Below are 24,670 nucleotides of genomic sequence, written 5' to 3'. Positions count from 1 at the left end.
TATGATTCAGTTATTTATTTACATTAAGACAAAAACTGTACACAGAATTGTAGAAACATTGAGTTTGGTCAGTCACTTACACACTGTGCACAACATTGAAGATTTGCAAAAATCAAAGCCACTCCAGTCGTTCAAATACAAGTGAACACATGAATATTAAACACGTTTACAATTAAAAATAGGAATTCACGCTACAGTTTCACTTTACACTACAAGGCGCTTTAAAATGGCCAAAGCTGAATAATTGAATCTGCAGCATGTTTACTCTTGTCCTACATTTATAAGGCTAATGAACAGTCTCAATATCTCTTTAATATCAACACACTGCTGTCTAAAGTAAGGCACAGCGGGGACATAAACCTCAGGCCCCTCCATGCTTTCTTCAGTCCAGTTTTGAGTTTGACCCTGAGGAACGGTCCAGGGCGCTCACAAGACCCTTCAAGGAACTCAGAAGAAAACAAAGTCCTCAAACAACATCAAAACTGCAAGTGTGCTGCATTATGGGAAATCAGTCCCCTCCCAAGCCTTTTATTGTAAACCGTTGTATCGGCTCTCTCCGTGTGTGTGTGTGAGTGTGTTTACTATGACTGCTGCATGCCGGACGCACCGGCTCAAGAGAAAGAGAGGAAAATAAGGAAAACAAGAGTAGAGTCCATTCTGAATAGATTTTCATTATGATCACATGATTTCGCAGCAAGAGTTCTGCTTGCGTGCCTAGAAAATACAAAACACATCGAGTGTTACACATCAGAAAAGTATCTAAGCTCTTTCAACAAGATGCACATCTACTGAAGAATAATATTTAATATTCATTTGCTAAAGTGTTTTCGGCTACGCCATTTCATATGCACATACAGCAGCCATGTCTCAGGTACTGACCGTTTTATAAAAAGCTTTTGATTGATTTCCAAGATGTTCAGACTTCTGCACTAAATCATCCAGTTTTTCTCCTCTCTCCAGGAGAGACTCCATTGTGTTGTGCTAGTGGAAACAGATATTACATTTAATGAAAGTCCTGTTTTAAAAAAAGCTCAAAACAAAATGACACGTATATTGAAGGCGCAGAACAACTCGGTATCACTGTTTTGAAAAGTTGATATCACGTCTCACCAGAATAATTTTGGTTTCGTCCAGCTCGGCTTGTACTTTAGTCATAGCATCTGCCTCGCGTGGATTCTGCAGATTAAAACATTAAACGTCAAATGAAATATTATAAATATATATATTTAAAAACTAAAATCTCACTTAAATGACATAAATTTACCTAACCCTAAAATGTGAATATTAGCTCATATTTTACTCACCCTTAAGCCATTCAGCCAAACACGGTCAGAGTTATATTAAGCACTTTTTGGAGCTTTAAAAGTGGGGCACTATCCAATGCCATTATAAAGCTGAGATGAGTCAGGATGTTATTTTATATAACTCTGAGTCTCTGACTGTGTTTGAATAAAAGAGGAAAGTCATTTACATTTAAAGGATTAGTCCATTTTCTTAAAAAAATTAATAATTTACTCACCACCATGCCATCCAAAATGTTGATGTCTTTCTTTGTTCAGTCGAAAGGAAATTATGTTTTTTGAGGAAAACTTTCCAGGATTTTTCTCATTTTAATGGACCCCAACACTTATTAGTTTTAATGCAGTTTTGTAAAATCGCAGTTTCAAAGGAATCTACACGATCCCAAACGAGGCATAAGGGTCTTATCTAGCAAAACGAGTGTTATTTTTGGCAAGAAAAATAAAAAATATGCACTTTTAAACCACTATTTCTTTTCCATCTCTGGTCATGTGATGCGCCAGCGTGACCTCATCACATATATAATATGTCATCACATCAAGAGGTCACAGATGATGTATGCGACACTACGCCCCAGTGTTTACAATGTGGAGAAAGAGGACCGGTCCCACGTTGTTGTATGTGGAATGATACTAATTAATGTCTTTGTGTCAGTTTATTGTTTAAAATGGTCGGCAAATGTGCGTTTCATATATGTAACACATGACCTTTCCACGGCATTACCCAATTGCGTGAGGTCGCGCGGGGCCGTCACACAGCCAGAGGAAGAAGAGAAGTTGTGGTTTAAAGATGCATATTTTTATTTTTCTTGCCAAAACTGACAATCGTTTCACTAGATAAGACCCTTATGCCTTGTTTGAGATTGTTAAAGTCCTTTGAAACTGCAATTTTAAACTGCATTAAAACTGTTAAGTGTTGGGGTCCATTTAAGTCCATTAAATGAGAAAAATCCTGGAATGTTTTTCTCAAAAAACATATTTTCTTCTCGACTGAACAAAGAAAAACATCAACATTGTGGATGACATGGTGGTGAGTAAATTATCTGGATTTTTTTAAGAAAATGGACTAATCCTTTAAGCCACGTGTACTCAAACATACCTGCATGGTTGAACACACAGCCTTGCAAAGTATCGTTTATTTGACTCATACGTGTACACAGATTTTCGAGACATGCACACTGCAACAAAATGCATGCAATGGATCTCATGGGCTAAATAATACATTCTCCTGTAGTCGCATGCGCAACCTACGAGTACAATGTACATGGGGTTTGAAAAAACGTACACTCTTCTGATGTGGACCCTCAAAACGGGACTATACTTTGGGATAACTTAAGGGCAAGTACAATATGAGCTCATTTTAATCTTGGGGTAAACTATTACTTTATGTTAACGGGTGTGTAACTCACCTGGTATCGAGCAAGATGACTGTCCAGTGCCGTGTACTGAATAGTGGCAGGTGATCCAGAAGGCCAGTCTATACCGCTCACCTGCTTGGAGAACTCATCCAAAACCTTTAGACAACCACAAACCGGTTTTCACTTTTACCGGCTATAATCATCTCACTTATATTTTAACATGAATAATAAAAACATTTGAGCATCTTTTATTCTAAATCTAAACAGAAAATATTCCATTAAGGCAAACATACCTTGTCCAGTAAGGTAAAACAGACTCTAGAGGGATATTCATTGTCTGCGATCACAACCCCGCTCAGATTGTCGTTTCGCACGTACACGTGACACAAATACTCTGAGAAAAACAAAACACAAATGTGATTTCAGCACACAGCTGACTGTGCAGTAATTACATAGTAAAGCTAATAACTAGTTCTTCATCCTGCACAAAGTACAATTAAACATCCCAGCTCCAATCAGAGTCATCATCACTGACCTTGTTCTTTAACAGACGCTCGACTTCCTAACGCTGAGCGCTCAACAATCAGCGAGCTTGTGAATGTCATGAATTCCTGTACACTGCAAATACATATATACATATTTCACTTGAGCATTATGAAAAATGAAAATTAGCCCATATTTCACTCATCCTCAAACTATCATAGGTGGATATGACTTTCGTCTTTCAGTCAAACACAGTCAGACTTATATTAAATAATATCCTGACTCTTTTCAGCTTTATAGGGGCATTAGGGTTGCAAAGGGGCAGAAACTTTCCATGGGAACTTTGGAAATATTCCAATTTGAAAAACTTAATTTAATAATAAATCATATACAAACATAAATAAACATTTTGTTTGGTCATAAGCAGACATGCATGCAAGGTCAACAAATTTAAAAAAATATGTTTTAACAAAGGAAAGAAAAAAATTACCCCAAACTTTTGACCGGTAGTGTTTATTGTTACAATTTTTTTTTTAAATAAATTGTTCTTTTTTTTATAAATCTGTTCTTTTTTAACGTTTTATTCATCAAAAAATCCTGATACTTGCTCTCATTCAGTTTCCCAGTTTATTCCCATTAATTCCCAAATAATCCTGGTAATTTTCATAAATTCCCCGATAATTCCCATACATTCCTATTAATTCCCTTACATGCCCGTTAATTCCCATTAATTTCCATATAGACGGTTTCAGCAGTAACAACATAAACACGCGGGTTTCGTGGTCATCACATAACTTCCGGTTAAAGTCCGACGAGGTATTTGTTTAAGAGTTTAGTTTCAGCAACTAGTCAGACCATTAAACAAACAGAAACCGGAAGTAAAGTTCGGACCACACGTGCGTCCAATGAAACGGTCTATATTTCCATTAATTCCCTTTGAAAGTTTCCAGCCATGAAAAATTCCCAGAATTTTGCAACCCTAAATAGAATTAAATAGTGCCCCATTTTTAAAGCTACAAAAAATGCATCCATCCATTCAAAACGAATCCATACACTTATTAAATCTCTTCGGGGGTGAAGTGATGGGTTTTTGTAACGTTGGGTCAGAGGTCAGCCTTCCACCTGACCTCTCGTGAACTTGCGTATGGGCGTAATTTATAAAGTTTAAAATATATAAATGTTTCTTTACAAAAACCCATCGCTTCACTTCGGAAGACATTTAATAACTGTATGGATTCATTTTCATGGGTGGGTACACAAAAATGGGGCACTATCCAGTGGCATTACATTCCCATGTTCCTAAGATAATAAAGTATTATGTAATCATATCTTAAAGCTAAAAAGAGCCAGGATATTATTTAATATAACTCTGATTATGTTTGGCTGAAAGAAGAAAGTCATACACACCTAGGGATGACTTGAGGGTATTTACATTTGGGGGTGAACTGCCCCTTTAAAAACAGATTGACAAACCCACCTGGATCTCTGAAAGAAACTGAATGATGACAGATCATACGCTGCTTTAAGCAGGTTGGCTTTGGTTGAACCTTTATACAAGACACTCAGACTGTAAAGCCTCATGATGTTTTTGGACAGGACCTGCAACAATAACACATTATTTGTGAGATAAGTTAGATAATGAGATCTAAACCTAACCTCCATCTAGATCTTTAACCACTAATAAGCCTCACCACCCTACATAACAAACAAGGATATGAATGACGTCTGGATAGGATCCTGGATTTGATCATCACAAGAGGTTGGAAAGGAAAGCTTTATTAATAAATATCTTCTGTTCATTATACTGACGTGTAATTATGATCCTTTAAAATATCAACAGACTGCTCATTAACAGCTGTGTAGCTGTCAAGTTATCAGTAAAATATCACGTTATTAACACAGTCAGTCTCATTATTCCGTTTGAATCATTCATAGTTAATGATTAATATAAAATACTTCTCGTTATTTCCAGAAAGTGTCGTTTCTTACCTTCTCTGTGTGAAATAGCCAAAACTGAAGCTAACCCGTTAACAGCTAATCTAATCTAAACAGATCACAATGACTTTATAAATATACGTTTAAATAGATAAACGTGCCTTTATGGAGCTGTCAGAGAAATTAAAGTATTAATAAATATTTGTTTTAGGAAGTCGTTGTGATCAACTAAAGGAAGAAGACATTTGATGAGCTCACAACTATGCGAGGGATTTTTTCAAGAAACTTGCTAGCTGGCAGAAAGCGGCACTTCAAAATAAAAGTCCCTGATCCACACCCATAAAGCAGACGTAGATAAACTGACGTGGGCAAAATAAAAGTCGATAATCCATAAACTAAAAATCATGATGATTTTCATCAAACAGTACATTATATAAATACTAAATATTATTAATTTGTATTTAATACTCATTACTATTTTATGTTATTAATAATTACAACAATTAACTAATACCCAAGGGTTTTCAACCTTTTTTCCAGACGAACCCCCTTGGCCTAAGTTATTTTTCTTGAAGTACCCTGAGTTTTTTAAATTAATATTTCAATAATTTAATAAGAACATTTGCTTTTTTACCTAAAAAATTATTTTTCATCCATTTTAAAGTTTTTTATCTACTGTATTTTACTCTATTGTATTTTTTGGATCTTTATTTGGTAATTTTCTTTTATTTGTAAATAAAACGTATCTGTCCACGTAACATGAGTTCTCAGTTTTCTAACATAATGTGTTGTGTAATGGTCACATGAAATGCAGATCAAAAAAATAAAATATATATTTTGCTAGTGTTTTATTTAGATTTTCCTTTACTAAATTTATTTATTTACATTTGATGATTTCATTGTACACTGTACAGCATTTTTGTCAAATCAACATTTATTTTTATGTTACTTTAACTTAAAAAACAAGTTGAACTATTTCAACTTGTTTTTATAAGTTATGTCAACTTACCACAGGTCAAGACTTAAAATAATAGGTTGCATTGACTTGCAAAACCATTTTTTTTCAACTTCATGCTGCATTTTTTTTTACAGTGTAATTGATTTTATTTTTCATAAACTCATAAACCCATTACAATTCCCCAGTTTGGGAAATCCTGTTTTAACCCATTGTGACACTACACATATTTTCTAGCCAGCCCTGGATCAACTTCAGAGTAAGTATTGTACCTTCATTAAGAGCTTTGTGTTAATAGTTGTATAAGTTATGAATCAACCTTTGCAATTTTTAAATCTACAACCAAGTCCAGATTTTTCACAGCTGGTTTATACCACCCCACCAACATAACCTTGTATATTGCACTACATTATATAGAGAGTTTTGCATTACACAACATAACAAATCAATAATAATAAAGCATAACTAATGAAATGACATCAAGACTTTTATTAGAAAAATGTGCACATTATAATATTGATGTACACAAGCATGTAATATGAGGACAGCTCATATCAAAATTTAAATGGCTCCATCTTTCTATTTGATCTCAGTTTTATGAGCTTTCACACAAGATGCTTTGAATTAAATAAGTATTATTTTCCTGTCTGTAATACTCTGTACCACAGAAAGCTTGTTCTGTAATTTGACAGCCTAAAAAAGGTACGATCTAAATACCACTTAAGTTCAACACAATTGACTTCTAATAATCATCGATTCTGTACTCAAAGTTATAGTCTTGAGTGGTGGCACCGTCCCCACCAAACCACGAATCATACCACGAGGTTGTGGCCTCTTCTGTGGACGTTGTTGTGGTGGTGGGTGAACGGGTGGTGGTCGTAGTCGTTGTGGTGGCCACTGTGGTCGTACTGGCCTTCATCCTCTCCTGTCGTAGCTTGCGCAGACGCATCAGACGCAGTCGGCGCAGACGTTCATTCTGGGGTCCCGGGGTGGACCCTGTACTCCCTGTAACACTGACACGGCTGTTTGTGCCTCTCGTGCTGCTGGTGGCCACCCTTGGCCTCTTCCCAGTCTGAGCCATGATCTGTCGAATCCGAGCCCAGTTGGATTTAGTTAAAGTGAAGCTGCAGGGCGATGCATTGGCGTCGTAGCCCACAATGCAAAGACGAGTCTGCGAAGAGTACCCCTCTGCCCTCGCCGTAACACGATACTCGCCTGGGTTCAGAAGTCTCCAGTAGTCACCAGTTGCAGCTAAATAGAAAAAAATACAGAAAAACATTTTTTTAAGGATGCACAATAGCTGGGAATGTTTACCAGCTAAACTAAACTGCACTCTTAAAAGATGCTGGGTTGTTTCAACTCATGGTTGGGTAAAATTTGAACCCTAAGTTTTTTTTTGCTGCCTTACATTTTAAAGTACAATCAAATTGACATTACAAGCCTTTTAAACCTTAACTATTAAACTTTGTAGTTGCTATAACTTAAAAATACAAGTAGAAATTGCTTGATAAGTAAAAGTAGACAAAATTAAAAATAGAAAGTTGAAATGACTTGAAAAAAGTTTTACAGTGAACTGTTGCGTTAAATTAAGTAACATTGTCAATATTTGACCAAACCATGGATGGAAAAAGACTGAAAGAAACCAGGTTAACTTTAACCCAATAGTTGTGTTTCCATACATTTCTTTGCCCAAAAATATGTTTTAATTATATGCTAAATACATTTTGTAGAAAGTAAAGCTTAAATAAATATATTTTTGAATTAAAAAATAAATTCAGTTTTAAATAATAACATATATTTCAACAATGAACAGTAAATATTTATTTCATTAAACATTTCAGTAAACATTTCTAATTTGACAGCCCACAAAATATATAGGTTTGTATATAATGGCTAAATTCTAAGTATAAAATGTTTATGTATGTATAAAATATAAAATTATAAGTATATATTCTGCAGTTAAATATACATTACATTTTAACCTTTTCAACCCTATTATTATGTTTACAGGTTTGTAACATATAAAGTTTTTCTTCTAATGTGATGTGGATATAAATGCTTTAATAAATGCATATATATTTTAAAATATTTTTAAAATATTCCAAAATATTTATAATATATAAATATATCTTTTGAAATATATTTAAAATATATTTTTTGTATGTTTATATTTTACCCAACCATGAGTTGAAACCACTGGTCTATAGAAAATTTTTTAGGTGAAACCAAGTCAGACCAGCATGTAATTAGCAGCATAAATGGAAATGGTCTTACTGGTTAATATGCTGGTCTTATGTTTAACTGGTTTTCACAGGATTGTGTGTTACCTGTTTTGACGTCATGTTTGATGCCCTCCACAGACACTGTTGCATTTGCTATAAGATTTCCATCTATGTCTCTCACAACCCCTTTGATACCACGGTGCACCTGTGGGTGACATAAAAACCCTTGATAAACAGACTTTTGGCATTAACTGTGCGTATAAATGTTTACCCAAATTCATAGTCACAGTCAAATAAAAGTTCCTATTCATATGCCATAATAATAAGTTCACATTCCATGTAATATTAATACATTACTTTGAGGAGATTTTTGTCTACTTTGTCCAAATCAGGTGTCTATTTTGGACACAGCACGTATCTATGGCCTATACACTCATCGGACCCAAGAGGGCGCACTTCCACTGCAGTGCACATCACATGCGCCGCCGCGACAGCGGACTTAATGGTCCTGTCCCGAATGGTGCACTTCATGGGGACTTTCGGTCTTGTTGTCTTAAATTGCCCGTGCTCGCTTAGTCTAAGAGTCCATAGGGTTTTCCATCTGTCTTTTTGGCCCTGTCCCAAATGGCACACTCTGGACTTGTGGACCTCCTCAGAGTCCACACTTTGATGACATCATGTAGTGCAGACCCTAGGGACCCTTAACGCGAGTCCAAGAGGGTGCACCAAAGTTGTATTTGGGACAGACTTGAGCTTCACGCCGGAAATAGAAAAAAGGAGTTGCCCATTAGTGTGAACTCCTCCCTTCCATCGTCTGATAGGTCTAATTTCTCTTTTGCAAGGACTTCTGGGTAGGTAGAGTGCGGGTTCAAAGGGGGCACTAATGGGCACACTTCGGAGCGTAAAAATGACAGATGGGACACCCTACGGACTAAGCGAGCATGCGCAATTAACACAGTCTCACCCCATGTCGTCAATATTTGACGACACTTGACCATTCGTCATATGTTGACGCGAAGGGTATACCTTTCGCGTCATTTTTTGACAAACTGGGGACTTCAATACTATTACGTCCGTTGCATTCTCTTTCCTATTTTCTTACCATTTTCGCGTCGGTTTAGGGTTAGATTACGCAAAATTAAACAGTCTACGTGAAATTAAACAGTTGTCACCTGGCGTTGGGGTTAGAGAGTTAGGTACGCGAAATGAAACAGTTGTCACCTGGCGTTGGGGTTAGAGTTAGGTTTGGGTAGGGATGTCATTATGTAAATCTAACCCTAAACCGACGCGGAAATGGTAAGAAAATAGGAAAGAGAATGCAACGGACGTAATAGTATTGAAGTCCCCAGTTCGTCAAAAAATGATGCGAAAGGTATACCCTTCGCGTCAACATATGACGAATGGTCAAGTGTCGTCAAATATTGACGACATGGGGTGAGACTGGGTTGGCGCAATTTAAGGCCACGAGACCGAAAGTCCACATGAACTGCGCCATTTGGGACAGGGCCTTTTACTCTCCGAAATGTGCTCATTAGTGCCCCCTTTACACCCTTGATGTGGTCTTCACCGAAGCCACACTTTATCAACCCAGAAGTCTTTGCGAAAGGGCAATCAGATGGCGGATGGGATGAGTTCACGTGACACTCAAGACTGTCCCAAAATAAGACTCCGGTGCACCCTCGTGGACTCACCTCAACTGTCCCTAAGGTCAAGGGTGCGAGACTAAGGCACACTCACATCATCCCTTTGGATAGTGGGAGTTTGCCTTTAAACATAGAGCCGAGTTTTAATCACACAGTGAGCTTAGTGATGGATGGATGGATGATTTACCTGCTCGATAAAAGCCAAAAGAGCTTCTCGATTGTTTTCCCACTCCATCGCCAGTTCAGACTCGTGAGGGAATTTATCACAGCCCAGAAAGATGGAGATCTCGAAACAATTTGTGTGCAAATAGCTGAAGTCATTCATGCCTATAGAGACAAAACAAAACACATAGTATTTTATTGATACTAAAGGCAAGGTTATCCTGCAAACCTAGTGGTGAAGTGTGTAATGAATGTGTTCCTGTAGTGGTCATGGGTTCGAACCCCTATGAACCCCAGGATAAAAATGTAAAAAAACAGGATTGAATGCACTGAATAAAATGTCTGCCGAATGGATGATGTGACTTCACCTTTAAAGGTGCAGTGTGTAATTTTTAGAAGGATCTCTTAACAGAAATGCACAATAATATACAAAACTATATTATCAGGAGTGTATAAAGACATTTCATAATGAACCGTTATGTGTTTTTATTACCTTAGAATGAGACTTTTTTTATCTACATACACAGAGGGTCCCCTTACATGGAAGTCGCCATTTTGTGCTGCCATTTTCTACAGAAGCCCTTAACGGACACATTTTTTTACTAAGTTGTCTCCGACAATGACATGTTTGTCCGGTGCCAGCTACCATAGATCCTCTTTGTGTTTCAAGAGTGAGGGGTAAGCAGTTGACTAAGCCGTTGGTTGCAATTCGCAATCTCACCACTAGATGCTGCTAAAATTTACACACTGCACCTTTAAGCTAAAGTTTATTTTTTTAATGGTTTCATGTCAAGTTTTTTTAATCACATACTGCCCACAACAGGTTTCCAGCTGGCACGGTTGATGATGCCCTGGCCGCCTGTGATGTCATCTGTGTGACAAGAACCACGCTGGGTCTGGGTCAAGGTGAGATGACTGTGAGCATACGTCATGGCCAACCAGCGGAAGAGGTTTTCATCGGCGGTCTCACGCAGAGCGCCCTCATTTTGACGTTGGATCCTGGCCCATGTCTCTTCATTCATCTGGTGATAGTCCAGCCTCGGTTGACTCCCCCTGCCATCGGCTCCTGTGGCCCGAGGTGGACGCTGCATGTCGAAGGGGTAGACGACGATCTTCTCCCCGCCCTGAAGATTTGCCCCCAGAACAAACGGTGTCCTCTCCATCCACGAGATGATGGCTTTGGTTTCAACAGCAACCTAAATTACAAATTCTTTGATAAAGGAACTACTGGACAAATGTCACTTCAAAATGATCATAGTTATGAAATAAAAAAGCCAAAAGTAGGGTAATTGTAAGAAAGGAAGCTTCATTTTTCTATTATAGTTATGATTGCGGAACTGGTACTGTAGTAGGATAATGTTAGACTCAATTTAAATTTATATAAAGTCTATATAAAGTCACTCTCTCTCGCTTTTCAGTGTAACTCACAGAACCATTAAGGAAATTCTCCGGAATGGGAATATGGTGATTGGGAATAATCCGCGGCACCCATCCCCTGTCCTCCGCACCCCACAGAATACTATTCAGATCTGGGAAGTTCTGGAAAATGTCATAGCCTTCCTCTGTCCAATGGCCCAAAGCCCAGTTTCCCATTTCAGAGCCCTGGAAACGAAACAAGTTGCATGATAAACTGATTAAATGGGCATTGTGATAATTGAGAAAGTGGATTTTACCATTTCATAGGCGAGTTCGTAGGCATCAGGGTTGAGCGACGGCACAAGGTGAATGCGAACTCCCTCCACGAGGCGTCGGATTCGCGGGTTGTCATCGTTGTATTCTTTACATATGAACTGCATCAGGAGGAGCAGAAGTTCCCGACCCAGAACCTCATTCCCATGAAGCCCTGCGGTGTAACGAAATTCTGGCTCACCTGACAGAGGACAAGAAGTTAGGAGTGCACAACAAAATCTAAGATGAAGATCAGAATCTAAATTTATACTGACACAGCAAATTATACAAATGTGGAAGCCATGGCAAATTATCATATTAATACTGATTCCTCAGTTTTTCTTGTCAAGAAAATTCGTAATAGAATAAAAATGCACCTAAATGAAAAAAACACAACTGAATGATGGAAGAAGATACCTTTTTCATGTTCCCCAGGGTTATCTGAGATCTCCATGGCGTACATCTTCAGCCCTTGAGAGCTTTTGCCAATGTTATATATTCTGGTGATGTTGGGACATTCTTCGTTTATCACCTTCATCATCTATTTACACACACAGGAATCATTTGAATCAGTTTTGGTTAAGCGAAACCAAAGTGAATCCAACCAGACCACAGTACAACCACAAAAACTGCCCTGTATGTGTTGTGACTAGGGTTTTTGGGAATTTTCAAGGCTGGAAACTTTCTATGGGAATTAACGAGAATATATGGAAATTAACGGGAAAATGGGAATTTATAAAAATTGAACTTAAATGTACAAATGATTTCTTAAATGATTTCTGAAGGATTTTGGATCAAATAAATCCAGGCTTGATGAGCGTAAGTATCAGGATTCTTCATACATGTATGCTTATAACCAAACAAAACGTTTATTTACGTTATCATATAATTTATAGAAATTTCCAAATAATTCCCATAAATTGACCTACATTTCCATTAAGTTTCCAATGTGGTATATTATCAAAATTCCCCAGAGTATCCCCTCCCCCAGGTTTAGGGAGTAACCTGGTGAATGAGAGGATATGCGGTGGTGGAGGGATTCTGAAGACTGTAGAGAATCCTTAGGTGAGTTTGACTGTGATCATATATGGGCTTGCCTTCATGCTGATTGGATAGATGCGTTAATTACTGATTGTAGACAGCTGGAGGAATTTAAGTAGTTTATTTGATGTGTTCCTCATAAAGTTTGCGTAATTTACCAGAATCTTTCCACCCCTTTGCAACACTAGTAGTGACGTGATCTGAGTCTCAGCTTTGACCCTTAATGATACCTTTGAGGTGTAAAGATCTCACCTGTCTCATCTCTTTGTAGTTGTGATGTCTGTAATCTAGGTCATCGGTGGGCTGCACATCGTTCTCAGTCAGATAACTTGCTGATGAAGAAGTCCATACAAGCGGTTTATTATTTATACTAGTTAGTCACACACTTAAAATACTTTCATCTCTAAAGAAATATAGGACTGCTCACTGGGAACTTGGCACCCAAGCACTTCCAGTCTCATACACAAGCTGCCGTTCCAGCTCTGCGGAAAGACACGGATGTAACGCGCCACCACGGTATACGAGAATTCATTCATCACAGGCGTCTCCTTATCAACATTCCCATAAAAGAGCTGCCGGATAAGAAATCAGATTTGAAATGATAATGTTTGAGATGAATTATTACAAGAGAAAATCTATGCACCAGAGGTCTTTAAAACTAGTATTAACGGACCCATTCGGCATAACCGTCATGAAGCATCGTCCAATCGCGGCTGTCGTTACTGAAGCCCACATAGTATGACGAAACAAAATCATTACTGGAAAAGAATTAAGTGAGTTATGAGTACAGGCGTCTCCTTGTTTTTTGTCTCAGATGTTTTAAAACATGTCCACCGTCATCTCTTACTTTGAATCAGAGTTTCTGCCCTGTGTGATGATTCCCGTGAACTCCACCTCACGTCGGGCGTCCAGCTGAAACCAGTGCTCCTTCTCCTCCGTGTCAGCACACCACGCTCCACCGTAAAAATCTTCCTCATCCGCTGAACTCTAAACAAACACAAACCCACTTTCTGGTTCAATCTGCTTATGTAATGTGAACATATCAAAATCAGATGCTTTTATCAACCTAGAAAATGTGTAAAAGATCAACCCAGTAACTTAGTTTTGGTAAACCATTCTCTGCAAGCATGTGAAGGTCATTGAAATTTGACTCCCCTTGTGATGTCAGAAGGGGATCTTATAATAATTCCGCCCCTTAGTCAAAATCTTTTTTATAGGTATACTTGTTGTCCATACCTGCATGTTCAGACGTCCTCTCAGGGCTGAAAATCCATGATGAGACGACGAAGAAGCCAATATCTGATCATCTTCCACCCGATGGGACTCCAGACCGAGAGGAGGACATTCTGAGGTGAGACAGATCCATTTTGTTACACAGTCTTATAAAAACTGAGACGTCTCTGAGCAGATGTATTTTAATAGCTGAGGAAGAGCATTTGTGCTGAACAAAGACAAAAGTTCGAGCCAGCAGAGGTTCTGGCCGGTGTGAGAGTACAATCCTGACATTGTGAGATTTCCAGCTGGATAACACAACGATTGTGGGGGAAGTTGACATTTACTTCTTTAGACATTTACAAATCTCCAGTGTTTGTGTGTTTTTAGTGGCTGTTGTCCAGGAGTACTCACTCTTTGGCTCAGCCAAAGGAAGCGTTTGCTTTTTCTTCTCCTCCTCTTCCTCTTCCCACATTTTCCGAAGTTTTTCCGCTGTTTTAGGGGACAGAGAGAAAGTATTATTCTGAGTATATTACTAAGAGACGTGAAATCGTTGAAATTGGTCATTTTATGTTGTTTCTAACCCAGTTATTGCCTATGATACAGAGATTTTGGATTTTGGTATGTCTGTTTTTGCTTAAACTGTATTAATGATGCAAAAAAAAATTAATGGTCTTACAATTAAAAACACAGCATCTAAGATTATTATCACAAGCTTATTTCACCTCTGCAAAAAATGATTAAAAAAAAAAACTTTTTGTCTTATTTTCAGTAAAAACATCTAAAAATTCTTAAATTTAAGATGCTTTTTCTTGATGAGCAAAACGACTCAAGAAAATTAGTCTAGTTTTTAGACCAAAAATATAACATTGAAGTGATTTTGTGCATAAAACAAGCCTAAAAAAGTCTGCCAATGGGGTAAGCAAATTTTTCTTGAATTTCTCTTGAATTTAGTGAAAAATTTTCAAAAAAAATTTGCTTACCCAATTGGCAAATTTTTTGGCCTGTTTTATGCACAAAATCGCTTACATTTGATATTTTTGGTCTAAAAACTATTTATTTATTTTGAGTCGTTTTGCTCATCATCTTAAAGGTGTAGCGCAGGATTTTCTCGAATTTTAGACAAGAACCGCCTTCTCCACTTTAAAAAAAAATGAATTTGCGCAACACTCCTGATTGACAACTAGAAGGACCAATAGTCTTGATGATCCACCCGGAAAAAGAAAATCCTCCGCAATACCTTTAATTTAAGAATTTTTTGATATTTTTAACTGAAAACAAGACAAAAATATTAAGATTTTTTTTCTTGAAACTCATTTTTGCAGTGTGCATGATGTACAAACGTTTAATATTTGCTTTAACTTTAATAAAGATTAATTGATTCTCAGACCCTTCTCCTCTTTGGCCTTTCTTTCTTTCTCCATCTCCTCCTCCAGCTTCTTTGCAGCCACTGATGTTAAAAAGAGCAGATCAATATAAACATTTGTGTTGAACATTAGGGTATATCTGAACTTTGAGTAGTTTTATTAAATGTCTTATTATTATTATAAAGGACTGAAATATTTCAGACATACGGTCGGCGTAATCATATTCTTCATACCAGGCGGCAACTGTTGGGGGGGAGCTGCTGGTTTCCTCTAATAGATAAAAGAATTAAAGAGAGAATGATCATGCATGTAAGGTTGTATTTATTTGCATTAACTTAATAAAATTTGTTTAAATAGTTGCACGAAATTAAAAAGCATGCATTGCTTGTGTTTTCTTCGCTATTCCCCAAATTAGGAGCATTGATGTGTAATTACTGGGGTGTGGCTCAAGTTAAAAGAGCACACCCTCCACCCTTCTCATTAGTGTTACCCTTTAGTACAACCAGACCCTGTTTACCTGGGATAGGTAAGTATATAGATGGGTCATCAATGCCACCCGGGGGCTTTTTGTCAGGTTTAGGAATGAGGTCCGGCTCTGGTACTTCATCTGTCAGGTGAATAAATAGTTTGTGATTATAGTGTTATGTTAGTATGTGATCTTAGTGTACTTCACACGTACATCTCGCATCCCAGTAATCAGGATCATGTGCTTTGCTTAGGGGAGGTGTCGTGTCTTCTTTCTTGCTCTGAATGTCTACAGAAATAAATAAAGAGAAATATTTATTTGTTAGACTGAGAATCTGAGAAGATTTGGCAACCTGCCGCTAATGTGGCCTGTACAAAACACCATGTTGCTTATTTGGGTTTCATTCAATTGCACAATTTTACCATAAGACTTCTAGATTTAATTAAAACCAAGATTTTTAGATGTTGATTTTATAGCTAGGGCTAAATGTTTTATCAGCCAGGGCAACATACGTCAATCTAATAGCTGTCTGATTTTACTCATCCGCAGCATGAGTTGCATGAAATGATTTTGATCTTATTAACTTTTATTCTGCAATTGCTTTTTAATGACACAGATAATCTTCAACAATGGTTTTGAGTTGATGCTGCATTTATGGTAAACTAAAAAATAAAAGTTTGTGATGTAAATGTTGTTACTATCGTACCGTCATCTGACTTCTTTATTTCAGTCTTCTTTGATGATTCTGTTGGAAACACTAAACACAATATTTGAGTATTAAAGGATCTTTAAGGGCGCTATAAAGCACAAACCTCATGCACATTTGCTTGAAAAACATTTGCGGCGGTTGACTTCTCTTCCAAGGGAGCAGGAATTAAAAATATGTGTTTGTTGTGTTATGTAAACCTATGTGCATCATGCATCATGTCAAAATACGCGCCTGCTGCACACGCATCGAAAGGGTTTATGATAAAAGACTGAACACTAAACTCAAATGCAAGCGTCTCTTTTATCATAAACCTCTTCGAAGCATGTTTAGCAGGCACTTATTTTGACATCAAGCGTGATGCACATGGTTCACATGACGTGCCGAACACATATTTTGACATGATGAGCCACACACATGACGTGCTACATACATGTTTTGACAAGCTTTGCATCCGTGTGCCCTCGAATAAGAAGTCACCGGCCGGCACTGGATATATGTACATACTTATGTCTTTCTCTTCTTCTTCCACCATCGATGTCTTTCTGGTTACTGACATTTCTTTGCTCTTTGGTGTCGTGGTGGGCTTCAGTCCCTTTGGTTTCTTGGTGGGCCTTGGTGCTTTGGGCTTCTTTGTTGGTTTTGGTGGTTTGGGTTTCTTAGTTGGTTTCGGTGGTTTGGGTTTCTTTGTCGGTTTCGGTTTCTTGGCTTTGGCTTCTTTCTCGGCTGCCTTCTTTGCCTTGGCTTGTAAGTGTAAATTATAAAAATGAAAAATGTTAGCATCACATGAGAATGGTAACTTACTGTATATACTACAGAAATTAAAATAGCATTTTAAGAAAAAATGCATGTGCCCCTTTCTTTTAATTTCCCAGGAAATTTGCTCTCCATATTAAAGCCACAATATGTAAGACTTTCACCACTAGAGGCTGCTATTACACAATAACATAATATTACACAATATTACACAATATTAAACAATATTACACAATATTACACAATTACACAATAACACAAGTGTTATGAAGGAAAGTTGAAGGATTGGAGATGTTGTTTTCACCATCCAGAGACGTCTGGAATTTGTTAGTCATGTTTGCTGATGAGGTAATGAATGAATGATTTATTAAATACGTTTGATCACATTATTTTATGCCATCATAATGAAGGAACTGCATAACACAACAGCTGCGTGTTTGATGCTGTAAAACTGCATTTGTCAACTCGTGTTGCCTATGGTTTCTACAACCAGATACTGATGATAGCACAGACATTAAATCACTAAAAGGGGTCGGCGCCGATAGCCTGTGGTTTGTGCGTTGACATATAGCGCCAGTGCACTCACGGCAACCCGAGTTTGATTCCCATCTCGGTGGTCCTTTGCCGATCTTGCTCCCCTATCACCATCACTTTCCTGTCAACTGTCTACTACAATACTATCTGCATAAAAGGCCCTAAAATATAACTTTTTAAAAAATCACTAAAAGGGCGACAATTACAAAGAGAGACATTTTAAAACACTATTTTAAACAGGAATTTCTTTGGATTTACAAATCCTCTGGAATTTTTTGGAATAATGATACAACTCCTTGAAATATATCACATTGTGCAATGGTTTTTGGATGTTTAAATTTTTTTTACTTATTGTGGCTTTAATTTTTGGAGGTTGACAACATGAATGCAATGCAGTGGAGTTTGAACCTTTAGCTCTGTGGTTCTCAAACTGGAGGCCCCAGTTTTATGACATTTTATAAAATATATTTATTTAACATCGGAAAAATAAGGCTACTAACCAACAGTAATACATTGTATAATTTAATATATTTTGTTGAATTCAATTTTTAAGTTTTAGAATGCCATTTCTTTGAAGGGCCCCCGAAAGGATACACCGTACACATGAGGGGCCACACTCCGAAAAAGTATAAGAACCACTGGTTTAGATTGAAAAACAATCTACATTGCATTCAAGTTTTGTTTACTATATTTCAAATGTTTATTCTAACTTTGACATTGAAGTAAGATTGACTTTTTTCTTTGGAGAATCATCTGACAAGCAGGAGACATTTTCCTTTTTCTGTTTCTACAACTGGCTTTAGTCGAAGCTTCACAGAACAAAATTAAAGAATAAATCAAATCAATAAGAAATGCTTCTTCAGTTGTCATAAACAGTGTAAACTACTGTAAGACTGGAAGCAAGAAATACTAACAGATGAAATCCAGAATATAATCTCTCGCTGAAGTGAATGTCATCTCTCTCTCCCTCGTCAGATATAAATGAATACACAAGCTTACGTCTTAACTCCTCGCGGTCACATCAGACATCCTTCTGTTTATCATTTACACTGACTCACTTAATCTTTCAATTCAAACCAAATGTTGCTCCGTCTCTCTTCCTGCCTGTGTGTCCTAAACCACACAAAACTCAGATGTTAGCAAAAGGGAGGATAAAATAGTATTGCTTTTGTATTCCAGACCCATAATGTTTTTTTTTCAGAGGCCATCTGTGATTCTCATTCAGTGCTTTTACTGTAATTTCGTTTCCACATGGCGACTACATCACAACAATGATCAGTTGACTGACCAGACGCGGTTTAACTAAAAATGTTGCGTAACCTCAAACGAGAGTGAAGCTTTTGCATTCGCCAGATATGTGTCATGATGATAAAACACATCGCCTTCCTCCCTAAACTTCAGCCGCAACCACCAAAATCCCAGCATGGAGCCAAAAATGCTGCGTACCAGCTAATACCTCCTCAGGACTCTTTTTACCCTTTGGTTTTTCATCCAGTCCGGCTTCATCCATCTGAGTATCTTCTGAAAGTCCATCATGTAATTCTTGTCTTTCTGAGGGAACGTCGCTGTTTTTCCTCGTCTGGATGCTCCTGCTCCTCTGGTTGGACTTTGTTGCAGCATCAACTAATTCAACATTAATCACAACTATCACAATCCAGCACAGGCCGAGCACAGCTGCACACAGAGGAACCCTCAATGTCCGCATCTTCAGCTCTTTACTCCAGTAAAACTCTTTGAATTGTTTAGGTTTTAAAACAGAAAGGAAATTGGTGCATCACGTCGTCTCTATAAAAACTTTTGTGAAGGAGAGGAGTCAAAGACGCTGGTGTGAACCTCAGATGGAACGGAATTGTGGCTGTTGTTCCCTCTTCAGGAGGAATGGAATTTCAGGAACATCCCCCTCTGAGTGGGCAAGAAAGACACATCCCAAAGAGAAAAAGGAAACTCATTTTAGGGGAGGGGACTAGGTGGAAAGAGAGAGAGAGAGAGAGAGAGAGAGAGAGAGAGAGAGAGAGAGAGAGAGAGAGAGACTAGAAGAAGGCTGAAGAAGGCTGAGATGTAGTTTGATTATGCATAATTCACAGAGACTTATTTCAAGGGTGTGAGAATGAATGGGACTGAAAAGTGTTCAGATATATGAATCTGATCATTCCCTTTCCTTTGAATGTTTAGACTTTTTCCCCTATACGAACACAAAGGCCTTCCAAGATGAAATACTTTTATTATTAATCATATAGATCTGAGAGCACAGGTCTGGTTTTACTCAACAGAGTACTCAGATTAAAATCTCAGTATGCACACTGCAATGTTTTCATTAGTTTTACCGTGAAACCTCTTTGTCACAATAATGTCCACTTTGATTCAACCGGAACTTGATTTTTAACTTGAAATACAAACATTGTAGTTTGAAATTAATTTGTTTTTACTAGAGGGTGATTCATTTTTGGTTATTAAAAACATTTGAAGGAATGAAGTCACAGAACTGAGCATTACCAAATAAGACATCTTAACACCAGGAAACTAAACGGCACATGCTAAAAAACTCATAAATAGCATTCCAGTACGGTCTGTGTACTCATTTCATGCCTTGTTTAACTAATATTATTTTTATTATAACCCACACATTTATGACTCCTGGTTTGGTATGCATAAGACTTTTTCAAATAATAAATATAAAGAAAATTATTTGTTTTCTAAAATACACAAAAAGGCAATGATGGTGCCGTCGGACATTAATGTAAACCATGTGTTAAATTACAGACAGATGTGATTTTCTGTGTTTAGCCTCTTTTGCCATTGTGAGTATGAATAATCTCATGTGATTTACTTTATGTTGCCCTTTACAGAGATGCTGAAAATGCAGTAGATGTGTTATGGATGTAACATTTGCAGTCAAAACTTGAAATACAAAATCTCAGAAAATGCATTTATTACCAATATATTCAATCATCTGTTTATACAAACCCCTGGTGATAGAGTCCTAACATCGGTAAGAATATCAGTCTATTCTCATGTTTTCTATTTTAGATGAGGGAAACATGCATGCATTGTGGATGTGACGAAAAAGTTTTGGAGAGACAACTTACTTTTTAAGGAATTCTGTAAATTAAAATGCACAAACCAGAAGTAATAATACCCCACAAATGAAGAAGGGACGGCTCTTCAAAGGCCATATAATATTTATATGCACATTTATGAGGATTAAACAAAATTAGGATGTGACATTTTTCCGTTATGGAAATGACAATTCCACTTATAGAAAATAAAAAAGAATGCTTTAAAAACTTTAACCGAGACTTTGCATGGGTATTTGCCACCACACTGCAAAAATTATTTTCAAGAAAACATTTTCTTAGTGTTTTTGTCTTGTTTTCAGTAAAAATATCAAAAAATTCTTACAAAAAGATTATTTTTCTTGATGAGCAAAACAACCCAAGAAAATGGGGTAAGCAAAAAGATCTTTTCTTAAGCACTAAATTCAAGAAAAATTCAAGGAAATTTTTTTTAAACACATGTTTTATGCACAAAATCACTTAAATCTGAAATTTTTGGTCCAAAAACTAGACTTATTTTCTTGGGTTGTTTTGCTCATCAAGAAAAAGCATCTTAATTTAAGAATTTTTAGATATTTTTATAAGACAAATTTTTTTTTAAATCAAGACAAAAATACTAAGAAAATGTTTTCCTGAAAATATATTTTTTTGCAGGGCAAATACTGACATCTAAGATATCAGTATGGATAAAAACTTTAGGATTTAAACTTTTTTATGATAAGGTTGACATTTGCATGGCCCAGTAGACAAAAAAATAACAGTAACATTAAATGAAAACATGCAGGATGTTTTCCAACTACAAATGTAACCTTTATACAGTAAGAAACATGACAAGTTGTTATATCTAATATATTTTATTTATAACAAAGTGTAAGAGTGCAAAAATATAACATTTTTGTGAATTTTACAAGAACATACATTTAAAATGAAATATAAATACAGTTGCCAAAGACCTTATAAATATGTAAATAAGTAAAACATAAAATATTATTGTAAACTGCTTGTGTCCATTAACCAACAAAGGATCGGCAAGACCTCTCTTCTTATCAATAATCATTAGAGTTAAATTGCTAGATGTTTTTTTTTTGGAGATTATAAAGGTCCTTGATGTTTCACAGTAAGTTATTTAGATCAGTAAACTTGTTTTGGGTCTTTAATGACATCAGACTGTGAAACCCTTTAGATCAGTACATCATGAGTGTGTGATGTTGGTAAGGTGAGTTCATGTAATGATGTTGTGTGTAATAATGCACAGCAGGGTTCGTGTGATGTCCAGGAATCGTATACAGAAGAGCTGGAGGTGTGCAGTAGTTTGCCTCTTCTTCTTCTTCTCCTCCGTGACCTTCTCGCTCCTTCTTCCATTTGGTTCGTCTGTTTTGAAACCAGATTTTGACCTGAGTTTCAGACAGACAGAGAGCTGAAGCGATGCCGTGCCGTTCAAACACAGACAGATAGTGGCTGTTTTGAAAGCTTCGCTCCAGAATGCGAAGCTGATCCAGTGTGAACGCGGTGCGGATCCGCTTCGGCTTTACTTTGACTTCGGATCCGCCACGGATGCTTGAAGCCTTTTGGTCTTTTCTGGAAGTGGTTTCAGTCATCTTGTCGTTTTCTTTATTTATTTCAACTGAAACAGAAGAGAAAAACAAGATGAGATAACTTTTATTGATCCGTATATAGTTTCTGTTGTGTACTAGTGAGAAAGTATTTGGTTTAAAAATGAGAGCACAGAGAGAGAAAGAGATCTCACACTGCCCTCTTATGGAGAATCACATATGCTAATGTTACTGTAAAAAATCTGACTTTATCTAAACATTAATAAATTATTTTTACAATAAAAAAGCCTGAATGTATGCACATTTTAAAGTCCACATGAGTTTATGTTTGTTTAAATAAAAAATAAATAAACTGCAAATTAACTATTTCTTTTATAAATTAAATAGGCCTACAAAAGATTCGATTAAAAAATCTTTTTTGATTATTATTTACACTTGCTTAAATAATAATTGTTTGTTCAAATAATAGATAACATTTTATTTTGATTATCTATAACATAAACTAGGTCTATGCTTGATATAAATAAATGAATAGATTTTTAAAATAATAAAAAAGATTTAAAAGTTCAGGTTAGTTTTTAATTATTTTAATCTTGGCAGATTTATGTATTGTGCCATATACATTTTTCCACTTCTGTTATTATTTATTAATCGTTTTCTTGTACTCTTTCTATGCATAAATCTGTTTTTGTGTCTCATTAAAAAGCTGAAATCTCACCTCTTGTGTTGTGCACCTGCTGATGCTTCCCAATGAATTTGCAGGGGTCCAGTATATCCGCGATAGAGAAGGAAGTTTTTCCCTGCGTGCCAGAATTCCCAGTTTCTTCCTGCATGTTGATGGTAAGATGATGTCTCGTGATATCTGAGTGTGTCCTCAGTCTCAAGCTCTTATATACACGCGTGTAAAATTAACATCTTAAAGCGCTTGAGTGACTATAAAGAGACCCTTTAACATCTGAATGTCTCTCAGTGGGTGACACGCTTTCTTTGCCATTTATTGCCCCGCATCTGGTTAAAATGTGCCCTTTTCTGAAGAGTCGTGTAGTTTTTTGTATCATTGCTTGTCGTTATTTGCAATTGTGTGATTTTACGGTGGTGGAGTGCGCGAGACTCTGTTGTGATGGAAATTAATCGACTTCAGTCTTCACAAGTATTGATTGACATGTGTAAGTAACAAAATCATGTATGTAAAGTATTTTTAAAGAATGCATTAAAAAGAAAAGAAAATATTGGATGCAATTGTGAAATTTTAAATTGTGAATATTTTGGTACCAATGTTTATTTTAAAAGCCTATACATAAAAAATCGCGCGCGTGTGTGTGTGTGTGTGTGTGTGTGTGTGTGCGCGCGCGCGCTCGTGTATTTTTGTAACACATGGATTTGTTCAGTCTGTTTTTGTGTTTGTTTGTTGTATTGTATTGCATTGTTTAAAAAATTGTGATAATAAACAGACAGACAGATAGCATTGCATTGGACAGACAGACAGACAGACAGACAGACAGACAGACAGATAACATTGCATTGCATTGAACAGATAGACAGACAGACAGATAGCTTTGCATTGCATTGACCAGATAGACAGACAGACAGACAGACAGACAGACAGATAGCACTGCACTGAACAGACAGACAGACAGATAGACAGCATTGCATTGCATTGCATTGCACTGAACAGATAGACAGACAGACAGACAGTCAGATAGCATTGCATTGCATTGCATTGAACAGACAGACAGACAGACAGACAGACAGACAGACAGATAGCATTGCATTGCATTGAACAGACAGACAAACAGACAGATAGCATTGCATTGCATTGAACAGATAGACAGAGAGACAGACAGATAGCACTGCACTGAACAGATAGACAGACAGACAGACAGCATTGCATTGAACAGACAGACAGATAGCATTGCATTGAACAGATAGACAGACAGACAGATAGCTTTGCATTGCATTGAGCAGATAGACAGACAGACAGACAGACAGACAGACAGACAGACAGATAGCGCTGCACTGAACAGACAGACAGATAGCATTGCATTGCATTGCATTGAACAGATAGACAGACAGACAGACAGACAGATATCATTGCATTGCATTGAACAGATAGACAGAGAGACAGATAGCTTTGCATTGCATTGGACAGATAGACAGACAGACAGATAGCTTTGCATTGCATTGAACAGATAGACAGACAGACAGACAGACAGATAGCTTTGCATTGCATTGGACAGATAGACAGACAGACAGATAGC

At 37.0% G+C, this 24,670-nt stretch overlaps 3 protein-coding genes across 4 annotated transcripts; all 3 read right to left on the bottom strand.

Moving 5' to 3' along the window:
* Positions 1-5,385, bottom strand: ykt6 (YKT6 v-SNARE homolog (S. cerevisiae)). The gene is made up of 8 exons (XM_065264006.2): positions 5,129-5,385; positions 4,617-4,738; positions 3,192-3,274; positions 2,950-3,050; positions 2,708-2,812; positions 1,111-1,176; positions 880-981; positions 1-714 (listed from the first exon to the last, which is right to left on the bottom strand). The coding sequence occupies exons 2-8, from the start codon at positions 4,718-4,720 to the stop codon at positions 679-681; spliced, it is 597 nt and encodes a 198-aa protein (XP_065120078.1). The 5' UTR covers positions 4,721-4,738; positions 5,129-5,385; the 3' UTR covers positions 1-678.
* Positions 5,386-6,503: 1,118 nt separating this feature from the next.
* Positions 6,504-19,719, bottom strand: aebp1a (AE binding protein 1a). 2 transcript variants are annotated; one of them, XM_065264013.2, is made up of 20 exons: positions 19,253-19,719; positions 17,024-17,260; positions 16,517-16,567; positions 16,024-16,098; positions 15,862-15,951; positions 15,552-15,614; positions 15,368-15,427; positions 14,392-14,469; positions 14,002-14,111; positions 13,613-13,752; positions 13,439-13,523; positions 13,193-13,337; positions 13,018-13,097; positions 12,142-12,265; positions 11,730-11,926; positions 11,485-11,658; positions 10,868-11,252; positions 10,082-10,221; positions 8,357-8,456; positions 6,504-7,280 (listed from the first exon to the last, which is right to left on the bottom strand). In XM_065264013.2, the coding sequence occupies exons 1-20, from the start codon at positions 19,509-19,511 to the stop codon at positions 6,772-6,774; spliced, it is 3,102 nt and encodes a 1,033-aa protein (XP_065120085.1). In that variant the 5' UTR covers positions 19,512-19,719; the 3' UTR covers positions 6,504-6,771. The 2 variants fall into 2 exon arrangements, with proteins under 2 accessions (XP_065120085.1, XP_065120095.1); XM_065264023.2 differs by having other exon boundaries at positions 19,283-19,719.
* Positions 19,720-22,043: 2,324 nt separating this feature from the next.
* Positions 22,044-23,245, bottom strand: pnx (posterior neuron-specific homeobox). The gene is made up of 2 exons (XM_065257805.1): positions 23,131-23,245; positions 22,044-22,468 (listed from the first exon to the last, which is right to left on the bottom strand). Exons 1-2 carry the CDS (start codon positions 23,243-23,245, stop codon positions 22,044-22,046), a joined length of 540 nt encoding a protein of 179 aa, XP_065113877.1.
* Positions 23,246-24,670: the final 1,425 nt, after the last annotated feature.

Source organism: Paramisgurnus dabryanus, chromosome 10, assembly GCF_030506205.2.
Source record: "Paramisgurnus dabryanus chromosome 10, PD_genome_1.1, whole genome shotgun sequence".
Classification (NCBI taxonomy): Eukaryota; Metazoa; Chordata; class Actinopteri; order Cypriniformes; family Cobitidae; genus Paramisgurnus; species Paramisgurnus dabryanus.
The sequence above is the reverse complement of the archived record's forward strand: the minus strand, read 5'-3'. Positions and strand labels throughout refer to the sequence as shown.

What these genes read in the sequence shown, in the direction of transcription:
- ykt6 (XM_065264006.2), bottom strand. Translation starts at nt 4,720, where the DNA reads ATGAGGCTTTACAGTCTGAGTGTCTTGTATAAAGGTTCAACCAAAGCC. An exon ending in AGCGTCTGTTAAAGAACAAG is followed by an intron (nt 3,051 to 3,191) that starts GTCAGTGATGAT and finishes TGTTTTTCTCAG; the next exon opens with AGTATTTGTGTCACGTGTAC. An exon ending in GTTTTACCTTACTGGACAAG is followed by an intron (nt 2,813 to 2,949) that starts GTATGTTTGCCT and finishes GGTTGTCTAAAG; the next exon opens with GTTTTGGATGAGTTCTCCAA.
- aebp1a (XM_065264013.2), bottom strand. Translation starts at nt 19,511, where the DNA reads ATGCGGACATTGAGGGTTCCTCTGTGTGCAGCTGTGCTCGGCCTGTGC. An exon ending in TTTTGGCTTTTATCGAGCAG is followed by an intron (nt 8,457 to 10,081) that starts GTAAATCATCCA and finishes TGTCACCCACAG; the next exon opens with GTGCACCGTGGTATCAAAGG. An exon ending in CAAACATGACGTCAAAACAG is followed by an intron (nt 7,281 to 8,356) that starts GTAACACACAAT and finishes TTTTCTATTTAG; the next exon opens with CTGCAACTGGTGACTACTGG.
- pnx (XM_065257805.1), bottom strand. Translation starts at nt 23,245, where the DNA reads ATGCAGGAAGAAACTGGGAATTCTGGCACGCAGGGAAAAACTTCCTTC. An exon ending in GCAGGTGCACAACACAAGAG is followed by an intron (nt 22,469 to 23,130) that starts GTGAGATTTCAG and finishes AAATAAATAAAG; the next exon opens with AAAACGACAAGATGACTGAA.